Source organism: Vigna radiata, chromosome 5, assembly GCF_000741045.1.
Source record: "Vigna radiata var. radiata cultivar VC1973A chromosome 5, Vradiata_ver6, whole genome shotgun sequence".
Lineage (NCBI taxonomy): Eukaryota > Viridiplantae > Streptophyta > Magnoliopsida > Fabales > Fabaceae > Vigna > Vigna radiata.
Window position 1 is genome coordinate 35,063,784 of NC_028355.1, and position 18,024 is coordinate 35,081,807.

The following is an 18,024-nucleotide window of genomic DNA, read 5'->3' on the forward strand; positions in this document are numbered from 1 at the left end:
ACATAGACTATTTATAGACACTTTGACATGCCCTTTCAACTACATACATTAATTATAACTATCACAATTAATGAATTTTAGTGCATGTTTTAATCATTACTAAAAACACTCTTAACATTTGCAATTTTCTAAGACAATTTACATAACTTATCATTAAATTCAACTACCCATATTTAAGTTTACCCAACACAATTTTCATCAAATAATTGAAAAAACATAAAAGAATTAAGATAATTTTAGAAATTTAAAAGAATAATGTTTATGAAATAATTAAGTATAGAGACTAGTCAGTCACTTAATCTAGTCCACGAAGATAAGAATTTCTAATAGGGAAAACTTTTTACTTTTAAAACTTTAATTAACTACATGCGCACCATGAAAACATAAGTTAAACAAACGTTATTTTAAGCATACAGGGAGCAACTTAATATTTGATATATAATAATCAAAATAAAACTCACAAATATTTTTATTTAATCAAAATTACCAAAATAAATACAGGAGCTCTTGTTTTATATATATATATATATATATATATATGGTGGAAAAGGATTGTTTTAATAATATGGTGGAAAAGGATTAGAGAAAGAAAAACTTTGGTTCCCCAACCTTATATTAAAACAAAATATAAAAGAAAAAATATTATTAAAGAAAATAAATAAATAAAAATACATAATTACTTTTGTTTTAGTATCACATCATCACTCTTTTTTTAAGAAATTTCTTTCCAAATTTGAATAAACTGACAGGCTTCTCGAATTAGACCAAATTCAATTCACGACGGCACCAATGAATTTAACCTATATTCACCTAATCAAGCCACCAGAAATACATAAACCATTGCGCCGGTTCAAGTTCTCAATTAGAAATACATGAACCATTGCAGCAGTTCAAGTTCTGAGCTAGTTGAAAAAAGAGAATCTTATGCCAATTAGACAATCAAGTTAGCTGCATCCAATAGAATTCACTTTGCACCAACTAAACAAACAACTCCATCATGATCTAATTTACTGCACTGCCATTGAATTCTTTAATTATTCCATTCAATCTAACCACATCAAAATCAATGGCATTAGGCACCGTACAACAACACCAATGAATTACCACAATTGCTTAAAGAATCAAATCTTGCTGAATTTTGATTCAAACTGCCGTTTCTGAGTTAATTCAATCACACAAAATATCAACTGCTTGCTTCCAAAACACTCGAGCAACGAAGCAGACCTTGAATCAATTGCTTCATACAAAATGCTCCAACTCATGCTTGATCAATTGAACTGCTGCTTGACAAATTCGTCTGAACAAAACGATTGAAACAGATGATAAAGCTTAGACTCGCTTACATTCGACGCAGAGTCAATTCCAAATATTGGACGAAATGCTTCAATGAAACCTGATTGATTATTGAACTGAACGTAAAACTCAGCGTCAACTCCAGAATTCCGCTTGTTAATTGCACCGAGCAATTCATGTTGTCTGCACCTTCACTCGAAACAGCTACTGCTTTGCGGATTCATGTTCCAATTTAGTTTAATTATTGCACTGAAAAATACCGAATCAATTGCAATTGACAAGAGCAGCACTGCATTTGAAATGTCAAAGGCTCTGTCTGATAATTGAATTCATCGTACGCGTGATTACTCCACCTGTAACTAGCCAGCATCGCTTGGAGATCTTCAATTCAAAGCATTTGCGAATTCAATTTCCAAACCCAAAAACGCACCACAACACTTTCACCACATGCGCCAGTTTCACTTTGCACACTTTACATGAATTAAAATTCAATTACAGTTGATTAGAAAACAACAAATTCAATTCTGTTCACCTCTGCACGTGAATCCGCACTGCCTCTACGAATCACGTGAATTCAGTCCATCTTCGCTTAATCAACGAATGCGGTCCTTCAATGAAAGACGCCTACCATTTACCAATCACCGAACAAACATCACAGAATGTTACAGAAATGTTGGATCTGTCATCAGAATGTTGGATCTAAGCTTCGATAACCAAATACGAATACTGAACTTGTGTTTAGATTGAGATTAGAACCTGCTAGGGATTTTGATTCAATTTTCTATCACAAACTAAGAATGGAAACTCTGAATTTTGGTCCAGAAATTATGGAAGCTTACTACTGAGAACGAATTAAACCTAAGAAGATTATTTGAATGTGAAGATTCACTTCTAAGAGATCTTCAAGAATTAAACATATTTCAGTAGGTAAACAAAACATGACAGAAGACATTATTTGACGAAAACATGAAGCGAATGATAACAAGACATAAAGTTCAAGACAGAGAACAAAGAAGAAAAGATGGAGAAACTTATAATAAGAATGCAAGAGTCTTATATTCAAACCAAACATAAAAACTAATACCAGGAACAGCTAATCTTTTCTTGCTAATATAAAAAATACACATTTATTTTATTTTCAGCATCACATCACCATCACCATCACACTCAATTCACCAACCAACACAATCCTGATCAAACACACAATTAAAAGGAGATAATAAAAACAAGGTATAGAATAAAAATCATGCCACAAAAATTTGGTGATGGTTTTCTCATAACATCGTTTATCACATTCTAAATTTCTTTGTTTCTCTCTTAATTGTACATTTAACATTTCTCCTTATTCTTTTTCTCCAAAACAATAATGGAGGCAATGAGACATTACCATGTTAAAATGACAGAAGCCACTGAGAATTGTCTATTGGGAGAAGCCTTATCAGCCTCTGGTTGAGAACAAAGGCAACTGAAGCCACCAACCAAATTCGCTATAACATGAGTAAATGCCAAAAGCACTGCTGCAGCCAACCCCAGCACGAGGCCTTGTGGCTTGGATCTTTACTCTCAAATATCCACAATCTCAAGTACTTAAGCTTGTTAATTGGTAATCAACTAAAACAACTATTGTATCTTGATAGAAATTTCAAAAGAAAAAAAAATCTTGGATGTAATTATAGAATTAGCTTAAAGCATGCCTTAGTTTTGTGCAATTTCAGCTTCAATGAGTAGAATCACAGCTGTGACATCCATGACCTTAAGCAAGAAGCACAAGAAAATGTCTCACCACTTACATAATCTTTCCTGTGTAGCTTTATTCAGTGTTAGCATTCTCATGCAGGTCCTTACTGGAGGCTGGATGGAGTACCTTTAAGCTAATTGCAGGGAAAAAAGCACTTGCAAGATATGACAGTGAAGCTTATAACCAAATGCTTCAAAATGCTAGACGGAATCAAGACCTAAATTGCATGGCGTCACACAACTCCGTTTATTAACTGAGTTAAGGCAACAAACAACACACTCTGGCAAGCAACATTACTGCATTTAATCAATGTCGTTCGAAGTGTAAAATCAAAGAGTTATATACCTTATTGCGAAAAACATACAGGGTTACAGAAAAAGTGCTCCCCCTTTCACATCATCCCAATACCAAAACAAAAACATCAATAAAGTAACAACCCCATCACCCAACAAAATTATGAAAAAAATAAAAGAGTAAGAGTAATAAGAATCACTCAGATCCGATACCCATTTTCCTTTTCCTTTTTGACCCAATTGTCATCTGAAAAATGCAGATACATAGCTACACAAAAACATGCACAGGAGCTTGTGCCACCAGCGCCGACCCTGGTGTAGGTGTATTAATAGGTGGCCCCGCCACACTTGGAGGATTTGGAGGAGGAGTTTCCTCCGGCGGCGGTGGCGGCGGTGGCGGCGACTGCTGCATTGGCGGCGGCGGCGGCGAAGATGGGTTGGGGTCGGAAGGAGGAGGAGGGGTTGGATTTGTAACCGGAATGGTTGGTGGGGTAGGGGGGTATTGAAAGGAGGGAGGTGGGGTTGGTGGATTGAAATTGGGGGCAGAGATTGCAGGTGGAGGTAGTAGACGTGAGCAAGACCCATCAGAACATTCATTTGCAGTTGTGTGGTGGCGGCGGCGTAGGATCCCCAATCCCAAAACCAGACCCAGAACAACGAGCACCGTGACTATGAAAATGAAGATCTTTGTTGCTTTCCCCACGTAGCACATTGTCTTGTTCTTTTTTCTCTGCAGCTTGGAAAAGGATTTCGTAAATGTCGAAGATAGTGGGGCTTTGTCTGTATGTCCTACCCTGAAACTTGATTTCCTTTTCAGTACAACTTCTTCTCCCAGTATTTGTTCATCTGCTTCAGCAGTGACTGTGTGTGGGTCTTCTGCTTTCTTTTTCGTCTTTTTCCATTGTTGCGCTCTTCTATGCTCTTTCCATGTTCCCTACAATGCACCTGCCCTTTCCTTAACGGCTAGAAACACAGTATTAATAGCTTAAATCAGACATTAAAGACCAAACAGCTTTTATTATACTCCAAGGTTAGATTATTCTTAAATTAAATAATAACATGTAATAACCGATTTTCAGGTCAACTAATCTTCTTAAAAAACTGCCATGAACAACTCTGATATACTCATGCATACTCCATCTAGCTAAACATTATGATCATGGTTGCACAAACTTTATGCAGGTATTTCACACCAAAGAAGACTCTTTCGTATTTAAATTTAAATCCAACGTAAAATTCAATTTATATCCATTCATTTATTAAAATCTTAAAATGTGTAATATATAATACATAATATATAAAGACAGTGGACAAGAATATAGAAAATCTACCTATATTAATGGTGACAAACTGCTTCAACTACCACCAACAATAAAGCCGAAAGAAATTTCATCAAAAGAAGTAATAATATTAACTATTATGTTAAGATATATGATTATAAATTATAACTTAAATTGATTATTTTAGAACATTTTAAAAAATGAGATATGATTACACTTTTAACCTCATAACTTTATATATAATCATAATTAATTACAAGGTGAATATTTCTATAATGATATTTCTCTATTCTATGAATATATTTACTTATACCATTCATCAAAGTAGATTACTGTTGTTTTGATAAGTTTTTGGCCTGTATAAATAAAGGTCATTAGAAAAAAAAAACTAAAGAAGTGAATAATGCTTAAAAAGATATATAAGAATAAAATATCAATTTATATCAGGGAAGACTCAATTTATTTTAATGTCGAAGTTAAGAATAATGACACTGGAATATGGAACAATGTATCTTCAATTAGTTAGGTGAGTAAGATAATAAATGTTTAAAAAATTTAATTGATTTTATTGGTAAAAATTGATTTTAAACATTATTAAGGTCCTATATCAAGTAGGATATTTTCTTACCAACACTTAATATTTAAGTTAATATCTAATATCATGTATAACAAAACCTTTTCACTTATTATGGATTTTTTATCATGTTAAACCTTAATTTTATTACATTATAAGTTTATCATTGACATAATTCATGATTTTGTTAACATTTTTAATATAGAACAAGACATCAACCTAACTATGGTTAAAATAGAAGTCAATTAAAATTTTAAATGGTGAATTTGCTCACAACTTGTGTCAAAATTTCTTTCATTCACTATAAGATTTTAACCTATCTGCAACTAAAATCAACCTCTCATTATAATTGTAATGTTAAAATATTAATTTAGTCTTATTTATTTTAGTTTGTTTTAGACAATTTACTATTAATATTTTTTTAATAACATGTTAATTTTTTTTTTTATCAATTTTGTTCAATTGTTTTTTTTTTTTGCTAATTTTGTTTGTGACAAGTCAGTTTATGATTTTGTTAAAAAAAATATTCATATGTTAAGATAATATCATGTGTTGGATTTAGTGACATATCAATATGGCGTGTTATATTCATTATTTTTGTTTAATTTAGTTTCAATTTTTAAAAAATTGAACAATTTTATCTTTTTTTATAGATTGAGACTAAATTAAAGATTTTTGTTGAAGTGATATTTTGATTTTTTACATCTCGTTCCTCATATTTCTTTTGTGTATTCTCTCAAAGTTTAAAAACAAATATTATCATATCAACGTTTTTATTAAATGTTTCTAGTTTTGAGTTAGAATTGGTTTAAAATTAGAATAAAAATTTTAAAAGTAAAAACTAACGTTTAAAGTTTTAAGAAGTTAAAAATCACATAAACTATTTAATACTTTATGTGATTTTTAGGTAAAAAACTAGTTAAACTATTTAAACCTTTATGTGAGTTTTAGGTTAAAAATTAATTAAATAATTTAACTTGTATAACATTTATATAAAAGTTAAATTTAGTCTCAATTTAAAATAGAAAAAATACTCAATAAAAAAAAATAAATTATATTAAATAAAAATAACAAATAAAAAATCAAATTAAATATAAAACAAACACTAACACAATTATTATAAAGTGACACAACACTAGTTTAACAAGTTGACTTTCGTTTTAATTAAATGTAAATAAAAAAAATAATTAAAAAAATTACAAAGTGACACATAATATACTATCTATTGATTATTTTAACGATATTAACATAATAGACTAAATTAAAAAAAAAATTGACAAATTAAAATATTATTAAAAAAATATTAAGTGAATTGATACAAAATTAATATTTTAACTTAATTTTAAAGGATAAATCTTGACACAACTTTAAAATTCAAAAAAGTTTTCTCAGATTTAATAAGACTTTGTCTAACTTCAAATAAAATCGAAAACTTTTAAAACAAAGACATTTCTACAATTACCTACTATCAAGAACTTGTGCCACAAAGTAATACATTTCAACTTCAGCTTCAATATTTAAAAAAAAAATGAACAAATGTTTAATTGATGTATATTCTAAGGTTTAATCGTCCAATATACTAGGTAATTATTTTAATTAATAATAATTAATTTGTATTTTTTTAATCTCTCATCATGATTAATAAGTACGAACTTTCAAGTATAAATTATTATATTTGAATGAAGGTGATGATGACACTCTATTATACATGGATAGAACCTAAAAGTAGGAAAAGTTAAAGGAACATCAGAGTAAGTCATCAAGAACTAATTTCTTCGTGAAAATTGACCCAACTTTCCAATGCTTTCTAACACTTCAAATTTTCATTCTTACTTTTTCTTTCTTTCTTCTTCGTTAAAATAAATTACTTCATGATAACTTGCAACAACAGCAACATGGTTAGTAATAATGATGATAATGATTTTAAATATTAAACCAAAGAATGGATAATATATAATGAATGGTGAAAAATTAACTTAAATCATTGTTTAACTTAAATGATTTCAAATTTATATATTTATCATTCTCACTAATGCGATAAAAGTATCTAATTTAATATTAAAATTTTGTTGGATGTTTTTCTTCAAAAAAGAATTATTTTGAAGTTGTATTTAATTTAACCTTATTTTCATATTACACTCAGATATTCTTATATTTCAGGGATTCTTTTTATTACATTTTGTTTTTATTCAAAATTCGTGAAGTAATATATTATTAGGATCAATTATTTCTCGTTTGAAGTATTGTTCGTATTAAAATCCTTAATAAAAGGTTTAAGGGACTAATGGTTCGTCTGAGAATCTTGTTATTAACCTAAAATTAATACCAATATTTCGATTTCAAACATGTCAAGTGACATTGTTAACATCAACCATTTCTTATCTAAGATATTATTCATTTTAAAATTTGTATTTCGTCATAATTTTATTTTTAAAAAGATTCACAGATTGGGAGAGAAGAAATATTTAAATTGTTTTAAACTCGTCATATTAGACTATTTAATATAATAGGTTTTAAAGAATTAATATGAACCTCCAACTATTATTATTTTTTAATGTTAAGAAGTAACTCCTCAAATTAAATAATTAGATTATTATTATCATGTTTTAAAGAAAAGAGAAGAAAATGAATTTATATTTGTACGTATAAAAAGTTATATTATGATAGTAACAAAATTATTATTTTTCTTTAAGAATTAAATATAACAAATAAAAAATGAAAACAGAATAATGAATTTACATTTAATTTTTTTAATTAATAAAAAATATAAAAAAATGAGAGACAAACATCAACATAAGTAATTCCAAAAATAAAAAGAAAAGAAATAAAAAAATATTTTAATATTTTATTTTTTATTATATTTAATTTTAGGGTTAAATATGTTTTTAGTCCCTATATTTTGGGACGATTTTAGTTTTAGTCCCTCTTTCAAACTAAGATACAATTTAGTCCTTCAACTTTAGAAAACTCTGGTTTTAGTCTTTTTTATCAAATTTTTTGAAAACTTTGGTTTCTTAATTTGGATTGTTTACACTGTTTGACACATTTTTGCTTCAATGTTAAGTGAGAAACGCGTTTGAAACAAAAGTTAAAAAATTTGATAAAATGGACTAAAATCAGAGTTTTCTAAAGTTGAAGGACTAAATTGTACCTTAGTTTGAAAGAGTGACTAAAACCAAAATCGTGCAAAGTATAGGGACTGAAAACATATTTAACTCTTAATTTTATATTTTATTATTTATTAATATTAAATAACGTATTTTATAGAACAATTAAAAATCCATCTAATTTAATTTTCATAAATGTTTATTATAATACACAAAATTTGAGAAGTTTGGACCTGGAAAACTCCGATCCGTCCTTGGATCAGTCTATGTACTAAGGAAACACTGCATAAGATAATATCCAATTCAACAACATAATCACACTTATTATATATTGATATTAATTTCTTTTTGCCAAAAAAAAAAAAAAAAAACTCAACCTCATTATAAGAACATATACATCTCTCCTTATTCATACTTCTTTATATGTAACATTTTAATTTAAATATCTTAATTGTTATGCTTTCTATTATTATTGTTTTTTTTAATTCAATCGTCTATATATAAATGTTATATTTTCATCATTTTTTATTTAATTTGAAAATTATTTTATTTTGTTGTCATACTTGTTATTAGAAAAAGTCAAATGGAATGTATAGATTTGATATTGAAAATTTAAATAAAAAATAAGTTGGAATTTAATTTAATCACGGTTTGGTAGATTTGGTAAATTTGTTACAACATATAAAAGTAATTTTAATCGGTGAAACTTTTATCTTTGGCAAGATTATCTATTGAAGATATTTTTAAAAAAGAAAAAAGAAACATTGAAGAGAACGTTAAAAATAACATTCAAGAGGAGCCTAAAACATTAAGTTAAGAGTTCTTTTAATTATCTTTTTTAAATGTTGTTTACACAATTTTTCTTTTCAAAGAAAAATAAGGTTTCAAAAAGAAATAATCACAAACATAATCATAATAATCTTTCTGTTAATCTTGTTTTCTCTATTTCACTTTTTATTAATTGTAGACCCACAATCTCATTAGAGACCACAGATTGAGCCCACTACTAAAGCCAATTATTTGTAACTGCTAATTTCAAAAGGCATTTTCTTTTTCCACCTATTATTACTAAATACACCAATACTTATATAAAGACTAAAATACCCTCTCTCAAACTCAAAAAGTACTGCCCAAAATAACAGAAAGGAAAACCAATCACCAAAAAATAATAAGATCTTATGGTTTTGCGTTTGCTTTTCTCTTGGTTTTGTGTCTTAGGGTTTATGACCAAACTTTATTTGTTTCAATTTTTATGTTTTCTCTTTATTTTTATTATTCTCTGTCATTATCACGTGCTGCATTTTCTTTTAGTTGATTTCATTATCACTGTTTATTTAACATTTTAACTATGTTTATGATTTTTCTACAATTCTGTTTTATGCAAATGTTTTGATGTTTTTATTCCCTTTCATTTTGAATCAACGCGTTAAGATAAAATATATACCATCTAATAAAAACAAATTAAGAGATAATAGCTAGAAATTAGAACTAAATAAAATACTTTATAGAAGCTAATTCAAATTTTAAAAGAAGTATATTGAGTTTAAATTTTATATATCACGATAACATATTTATAAAATCATTTTCCTCGTATTTATTGATTTAACATGTTATAAATTCTTTTTAAATTCATCAACTATAGATTTTCAACTGATGTATTGGTACAATATAGGTAAGGATCTACGGAGAGTTAGATCAAAATATATACAATTTAATACAAATGAAAAAATAAGTTGAAAAATTGAAAAAGTTTGTTTTGTATTCATATCACTTTTGAGAAAAAAAGAGAGTATTTATTACCTTTAATATGATGAATAACATTTTAAAAATAGACTTTTACTGTAAAATGTTAATAGTTATTCATAACTTTTCTGATGGTAACAAAGTCACGAATAATTTTGGAAATATAGGGAAAATAACTTTTTCTAAAAAAAAAAATAAATCAAGAAAATGATAAGACCAAAGGTAAAATGTATCTAATCGTGTACCAGAATAAGAATATTGGAGAAGATAAGAGGAAGTAGGAAAATGTGTAAAAGACAATGAATGTAAAATGGCAGTAATATATAAGAGGTAGAAAACATATATAGAAGACTTAGTTGATGGTATCTTAGTGTAGTGTGGTGAGGTGAAGTGCAATAATGGGAAGAAGAAAGTGTGGAGAAATGAAGGCAGAAGCTAAGCTTAGTTGAAAGTAGATTTGGAGGAAAGGTGGTTATGGTGGTGGTGCCTCCTATCTGATAATTTTCTGAGGAGAGACAACTGTTCCAAAGAGAAGACACAAAAACCTTGAGAATATAGCATGGTCTGTGCCACGGGTGAGTTAACCAGGACCTGCAGTAGCTGGGAGCGATTCAGTTTCTCCAGATCCACGAATACTGCTGAGTTTTGGCGGAAGGAAGGCAAGGAAGAAGATGAATGGGAGGGCATCGACTGTAGCACGCGGAACTGCGCCTGAAGAAACCTCACGTACTTGTACGCTTCCTCCAGGAGCGTGCCTTGGTCCATTTTCTTGTCCCAAGGCATCAGTTTCTGCAGGCACCGGGTTTTCTCGCTCAGCTTCTGTCTGCGTTGCCGAGCCAGGTTGCTCTGCGGGATCACCGGGGACTCCAAACGCTGCCGTTTCGGCTGGGGCTGCTCTGCGGAGCGGAGCTGCGGGAGGCGGAGAAAGGGGGAAGGATGGTATTGGGGAAAGAATTTGAACGGTTGAGAGGGTTCGGTTTTAGGGACAAGGACTTTTGGAGCCTCTGCGGGTTGCGGGATTAGGGTTGGGTCGTCGGTTAGGGAAGCCAAGGTGGGGAAGCCATCCGCGAAAAGGGAAGGGTTGAGAGAGAGGAGTGACTGTAGACTGGTGCCGGAAAACATGGGGTCCAAGGAGGAGCCGTCGCCGGAATACATTATCATAACTTGCAAGAGAGATTGAGAGTGAGGGAAGTGAGAATAATGAAAATGGGGATATATATATAATAGGTTGGTGGTGATGGTGAGAGAGAAGAGAAGGAAGGAGTTAATTATGGATAATTAATGTTGCCATAAACAATACTATTTAGTAATCAATAATAATTAGAGATTTAATTAGAATGGTGAATGATTTGAATTCTTTTTTCTTTGCAGTTGAAATAAAAAATTAATCAATTAATAAATTAGATAATGATATTTAAACAACATTTTTTTTACAACATTTTAACATTATCATATCATAATTGGTGATCAATAATAATAATCATAAACACCGATCAATCATATAATACCACGAAATGTTTTTTTATATATCATTATCTAATAAATTTTACAGTCGTATTTTACTTTTTATTATAATAATTTTAATTGGTTTTTATTTCATTGGTAACGTTACAGAAAAGCTATGTGAGGTGGTAGAAAGGATATAGATGAATTAATAAAATGAGAATAGAAGTAACAGGTGGAATGAAAAGAATGGGTGCGTGCAGGTATGACAGTGTGTGTGCGTTGGTTGGTTTGTTTGTTTGTTTATTTTGTCTGCGTCTGATACGATTTTGGGCTTTTTGTTGTTCTTTTTCTTATTATTCTGACACTGTTGTTGTCGTCAACTTTTCCTTTTTCTTGTTATTTAGTTATGGATTGAGGCATGGCTTGCATCGCAACCGTTGCATGTCATCACCATCAGACGGCTGGGATGCTTAATTCTGAAAAGGTTATGTTTCGTGTTCTTTCATCTTCCATGGTAATTATTAGGAGAATCACTGAACCAAGTTCTTCCACATTATTCACACCTTCTTCCGCCATTTTTTTTACAATGAAACACTATGCTCAATCACAAAAATAATACCACAAAAATATATATGGTTTAATTTAGTTTTACTTATTCGCCCAATATGATTTAGATAAAAATAGTTTTTTCTTTATATAAAAAACTAAGTGTTTTTTTTTTCATTATCCAAAAATCAAGTGAAAGGACAAATGTCAAGAGAATGTGGCAACAATAAAGACGACCAAAGCAACAATACCATCGATCGAATGTTAAAAAAGCATAAAAAAGTTTAGGTGTAAAAGTGTCATTTTCCAAAGGAAGCGTCGATTTTAAATAAGAACTCAGATATTATATTACATCTTAATTCAACGTGTCATAACTTAATCAACCATAATTATTTTTTTAACATTCACCTTTATTTATAAAGACTCAAAAAAATTATTAACAGCATAAAAGTGATGTTTCAATCGTTTACACTTGTTTCACATAAAAAAACAAAAAAACTTTGTATTTTCATGTAAGTTTACTTAGGTTTTTTACGTGAATATCTTTATTTGTGTACCATGTTTAAATTTATAAAAATAGATTAACTATTTTGAGAAGACTTAGTACATACCCATGTATATAACTTAATTATTACTAACCAAAACGAATTGGTAATAGACAAACTTTAAATAAGAGATTAAATAGATGTTATATACTTTATTTTGGAAGATACTTAAAGATAAATCATAATTCTTAGGTTACAACGTTGGAAAACTTTACTATACACACTCATAACGTGACCCACACAAATATATTCTTAACAAAAGTGTATATGAAAGAACTGATGCAAAAGTGTATTAATGGTTGTTTCAAAACAGAGGCTATTACAGCCAAACAAAATACATAAGAGTTACTTACGTGATAATAAACTAAGTCTAGAAAATGGGATTATCCCTATTCACCGGGATTTATCAAAAATAGAATCAAAACAATAAAAAAAATAATTTCATTCTCAGTTTTTGGAAGGCCTCAAATTTTAAGGCTTTAGTCATCTAATATGCAACTTGCTTCTGTGTTCCATAATACTCCAATTCGATTTCTCTATTTTTCACAAGATTTCTTAGAAAATGAAATTAACAATGCCCTCCTTTGGCACAAAACATATTCTCCATTAATTCGCTCCAATGGTTACAGTGGACAACTTCTAACTTTGCATTTTCAATTTTTTTTTATTCTTATAAGTTGCTGTTTTGTGTATCAGCCTCCTTAGAACTCTAATACCAATTTGAAAGTATATATAAAAAAACTGATCAAAAAGTGTGTTAATTATTGCTTCAAAACAAAGACTATTATAGCCAAACAAAATACAAAACGGTTACTTACGTAATACTAAACTAAGCCTAGAAAATAAGATTATCTCTATTGACTACGATTTATTCAAAAACAGAATCAAAATAATAAAAAACCGTTTCACTCAAGGAGATTATATTGGAAGTATATTCTGGGAGAGGGATAAATTCATAGAGTAAAAAATACAAAAGTTTAATATAGTTTCATCAAAAACAAATTACACACAAAAGCTAATGAACAAGAGTTGTAGACATTCATCAAGTTGGAAATATAGAAACAATATAAATATATTTGGCAGTTCAATTACATTGATTGCACTCAATTGATTCCTTGAAAAACTTTTCTTAACTCAATTACCAATAACAACTCAATTATTATTTAACAATATAGGATTTTTAATCATAATATCTTAAATGGCTCCCAACTAGGATAACAAAAAAATCTGTAGGCACAGGTATTTGCAGGTAGTTACTAGGATATTTACTATCCACGGGTAACGGGTAGTAGGTATTTTAATACCTGCTTCTAAATAGGTCGGATGCGAGTAGTATACTACTCGACCTGTGGGTACTCGTTTCTCGCAAAAAATAATAAAATAAATTAATTTATATATTTTTTAAATTAAATTTAATTTAAAAGAGAATAAATTATATTTTATTAGGTTAAATTTAATTAAAATTAAATTATAATTTATATTTAATTTAATTTAAATTATATTATATATATATATATATATATATATATATATATATATATATATATATATATATATATTGTAATTTTATTTAAATTTTATTTTAAAATGTATAAAATATTTTTTTTTTCGAATATCCACAAATACTCACGAATATTTTTTAAACGAGTACCCCGACAAATAACGAATCGGATAACGAGTAAAATATTATCCGATGGATCAGATTGCGGATAGACATTATCCGTACTCAACCCGATCCATTGTCATCGCTTCTCCCAACTACTCTTATTATGATAAATTTGGTACCATACACTATTTCAAGCTAATGTGAGAAATAAACTTTGGTTCCTCTTTGTCTCATATTAAACCAAATGGAAGGTGCGTGTGCATTTATTACAACTATTATTTATCTGTGACATTCAATCATTTGATTCTGCTTGGTTTGTTGTTAAAAAGTGAAGCGATTCGTCAGTTCATGCGCCGCAACCTCCAGACAAACTGCGAACGTGAATGTCAGATAATGTTCATAATACCCTAAGCTAATTTTAAGATAAAAAATACTAGTCACTCATAATGAACCTGGTTATATTATCGAAGAGCAAATGATATTCATTATGATTCTGGTGTTTGGCAAATGAATGTTAATTATGATGAAGATGAAATCGATAAAGGAGACTCGAATGCCTTCATCCTCGTGGATCGTTGTTTTTTTAAGAATCATTTGGTGCCGATACTCACTCCACAAGGAATTCACCATGAAAACACCTTCGGAAACGAGTTTCAATGTCCCTCGGGAGTCTGTCACTTTCTGCTCTAATCTAGTACACCTCCCTCCTTTCTTCTCGTAAAGGATTGAAGGAAATGAAAGCAAGAGATTATTGAATGGTTCATAAGTGTTCGGAAATTTTCAAAAGAATTTAGAAAAACAACGGTTTAGAAATCGTGTCTGAACAGTGACATAATTTATCATACTTCAAAACAATCTCTCCCCCTTGTTTCTTATTAATCACCTTCTCCCCATGTCTTTTAAAATAATAAATTAAAAGGAAAAAACTGAAACAAATATTCAAAAGTTTATAAACAAATACAGCTTAACTAGCTCTAATGAAAGTCTGTCAGAAAAATAATATTTTGATAAATAATTACACTCCTGAACGAATTAAAAAGGTGACTATATTTTAACACCAAAACATAATTTTAGTTCTGTCTGCTACCTCCATCACTTCTAATAAAAAAAAGGACACCTTGTTAACAATTAGGAGGTAATTATGGGCAATAATAAGTAAATATACTGGTAAGAAAGCTCGGCTTATAGTATGAATTTAAAAAATGGTCTGCTCAAGTTAAAAACTAAAGCATCTAAAAAACCAAGTTGCAGCCGACAAAGCATAAAAGAAACAGAGACGCGAGGACAGTCAGTGTCAGCGATTATCATTTCTCCCCCCGTAATGTTGGTTATCAGGTGCCAGCTCAGTACTAAAAAGTGCAGACCATAGGACAACCTAATATGAAGCAACGTCGTCACCTTCTGCATTCCTCATTACGCACTCCGAGGTGAACTCGATCCGAACATTTGAAAGGGGTTTTCATGGGGAAAATTCAGGGCACCGATTTAGCGAATTAAAAACGATAAGACACAGATGACGGGAAATAACCTTTCTTTTTTCTTCCTAACTATCATTTCATATTACATAAATGTAAGTAAAAACAATGCCCTACAATCAAATGAATTACAAATCAATGGCCAACAAAACTGTACACAAGAATGACTGAAAAGCGGTACAAGGAACGACGCTTTTGGATTAATAATTACAGACCCCCCACCCAGGCTAAAACAGGCAGGCAGCTCTGAAGGATGAACCATTCCACATCTAAAAGTAGCTGCTTTATCGAGCGTGCTCTGACCAAAATTCTCCAAACCATGTAAAATTTTAACGGTCCCACATGGCTTGGAATATGGCAGGTCTGTGCTTCAACCAATGAACCATCTCCCTGTCCAGTGCAGAGTTATTTACTACAGCATCTAACATCGGGCTACCAAAGAATTTCGGAGAACTTTTGAATGACCATATCCGGTCTTTGGGCCAAGATCTCTGCGGCTGCTTCTCCTGAATAAATAAACAGAATAGATGACCAATTAATTGACAATGTCATACTAAATCACAAATAACATATCTGGGCTAGCCTTTAAGCATGTCAAAAGTCTACTTGAAGGATTTGAATCTGATTGAAGCTCATTGAGGCATATTATTGCCATGGATAGTACGTGACAATTGCGGAGAAGAGGTTTTCTATGGACAACATGAGAAGGTTATCGAGGCTGTGGATGCAGTTACTTGATTCGCAATCTATGAAATCCTTTCAGTTGGGGTTTTCCAACCCCGGTTTGCTCTCAAAAATCTTAAGAGAATGCTTCTTTCAGAGAACATATCTAGTGGCAGTTTGATATATGCCTATCATTTTAACATTGGCTCAGTATCTCACCTAATGGAACTAGTCTTTTGTCATTGAGATTTTGCCTACTGGGATAGAGTTTATTATTAACAGAACGTCGTCATTTTTGGGTAAACTTATACTGTGTAAAGACATTTCCTAATTATTATTTCCAACCAAAGGGCCTACCCAGGATTAAAAAAAGCACAATAACCGAATAACTTAAACAATATATCATGATAAAAATAAAAACTAACCATTCTAGCAAGCATAGATCTCACGGTCCTTGGACCATAAACACAATGTCGAGAGGGCTTCTGCGCCTTGGCATAAAAGGAACTGGTATCTGGTAAAGACAAGCAACCCCTGCTAGCTCTAGCCAGGCTCCGATCTGGATCAGCATTACTCTGGTTATGCCAAAATATCAGCTGTCCTAAACAATAATTTTCGCCATATATCTTTCGATACTCCTGAAATTCTGCTCCCGACTTGTTAGTGTACTTGGGACCTAAGTCAAGTGGACTAATATAGACAGGTGGTGATGTAATCGCTTGATAATTCTGCCAGATAAAAATTAAAACGGTTCAAAATGACAAGAAAAAAAAAATTAACAGTACCACCATGTTGCTTAGTATTGGACAGTGGAGAAGTATACCTGTATCCTAAAGAAGTACTTGGTATAAGCATAAATATGGATTAAGTCAGCAGCAGCATCATGCCGACATTTATATGTACAAGGAAGATTTCGGATTTCGTCCCTAAGCCTTTGAAAATGAGAAAATTATAGTGTAAAGTTTGTGAAGTTCCACTGGCTTAAAATAAACTAAAGACAAACTAGGTGTACGAACCACATACCATAACAAAGATTTCCGAAGCTCTTTTTGAATATCTACTGAATTTGAAGGATCGTGAGCATGAATTTTAAGCTTGAGATCCTTCAAGATCTCTTCTTCAATATGAGGAGCGATGCACTTAAGAAGCTCCTCAACAAATGAACCCTCACCTTTCCAGAGGAAGGAAACAGTTGCTTCAGGACTGAGCTTCTCAAGAGGAGGTGGTGCTTTCCGTGGATCGCCAAAAATACATCTCATGACATACCGTACCTGCAATACCCCAAAAGAAATTAGCATACAAAAGGAAAAATTAATTGGAAAACTAATTACCAGAATGAGATAATGCTGCAGTGAAATAGGTGATACTAATCAAGTTCAAAAAAACAAAGGGTTGCAATTTAGTGAAATGCTTGATTTCTTACATAAGATATAACACTATTGACCATCTAGAAACGGCCAAATGATTGATTTACTAAGTAAGAAGATATAACAATATTGACCATCTAGAGACGGCCTTATGATGCACGGCTTCTCTATCACAGTAATATCAGCTTGATTATTGATTGTTAATTGTTAAAAAGCCCAGACCAAAAACATTGCGCTCACCATTTCTCCTTTATGATCAGGTTTACATGCAAAGTGTTTTCTTCTTATCAACGTTAAAAAAATAGAATAATGAAAAATGCAAATATATATATATATATATATATATAT

At 30.6% G+C, this 18,024-nt stretch overlaps 3 protein-coding genes across 5 annotated transcripts in view; all 3 read right to left on the minus strand.

The window, feature by feature from the left end:
• Nucleotides 1–3,592: 3,592 nt before the first annotated feature.
• LOC106760668 (leucine-rich repeat extensin-like protein 3) lies at nucleotides 3,593–4,036 on the minus strand. Its single transcript, XM_022780277.1, has one exon. The coding sequence runs from the start codon at nucleotides 4,034–4,036 to the stop codon at nucleotides 3,593–3,595; it is 444 nt and encodes a 147-aa protein (XP_022635998.1).
• A 6,184-nt stretch (nucleotides 4,037–10,220) lies between these two features.
• On the minus strand, nucleotides 10,221–11,356 carry LOC106761636 (transcription factor bHLH117). Its single transcript, XM_014645202.2, has one exon. The coding sequence runs from the start codon at nucleotides 11,187–11,189 to the stop codon at nucleotides 10,470–10,472; it is 720 nt and encodes a 239-aa protein (XP_014500688.1). The 5' UTR covers nucleotides 11,190–11,356; the 3' UTR covers nucleotides 10,221–10,469.
• Nucleotides 11,357–15,685: 4,329 nt separating this feature from the next.
• LOC106761872 (histone-lysine N-methyltransferase ATXR3) overlaps nucleotides 15,686–18,024 on the minus strand; it is a 15,182-nt gene continuing 12,843 nt past the window's right edge. For all 3 annotated transcript variants that reach the window (XM_014645454.2, XM_022781594.1, XM_014645455.2), the window contains exons 17-20: nucleotides 17,333–17,580; nucleotides 17,133–17,241; nucleotides 16,735–17,037; nucleotides 15,686–16,152 (exon numbers count right to left, since the gene is read on the minus strand). In XM_014645454.2, the coding sequence (XP_014500940.1) occupies nucleotides 15,976–16,152; nucleotides 16,735–17,037; nucleotides 17,133–17,241; nucleotides 17,333–17,580 (837 nt within the window). In that variant the 3' untranslated portion in view covers nucleotides 15,686–15,975. The remainder of the gene's footprint in view (nucleotides 16,153–16,734; nucleotides 17,038–17,132; nucleotides 17,242–17,332; nucleotides 17,581–18,024) is intronic.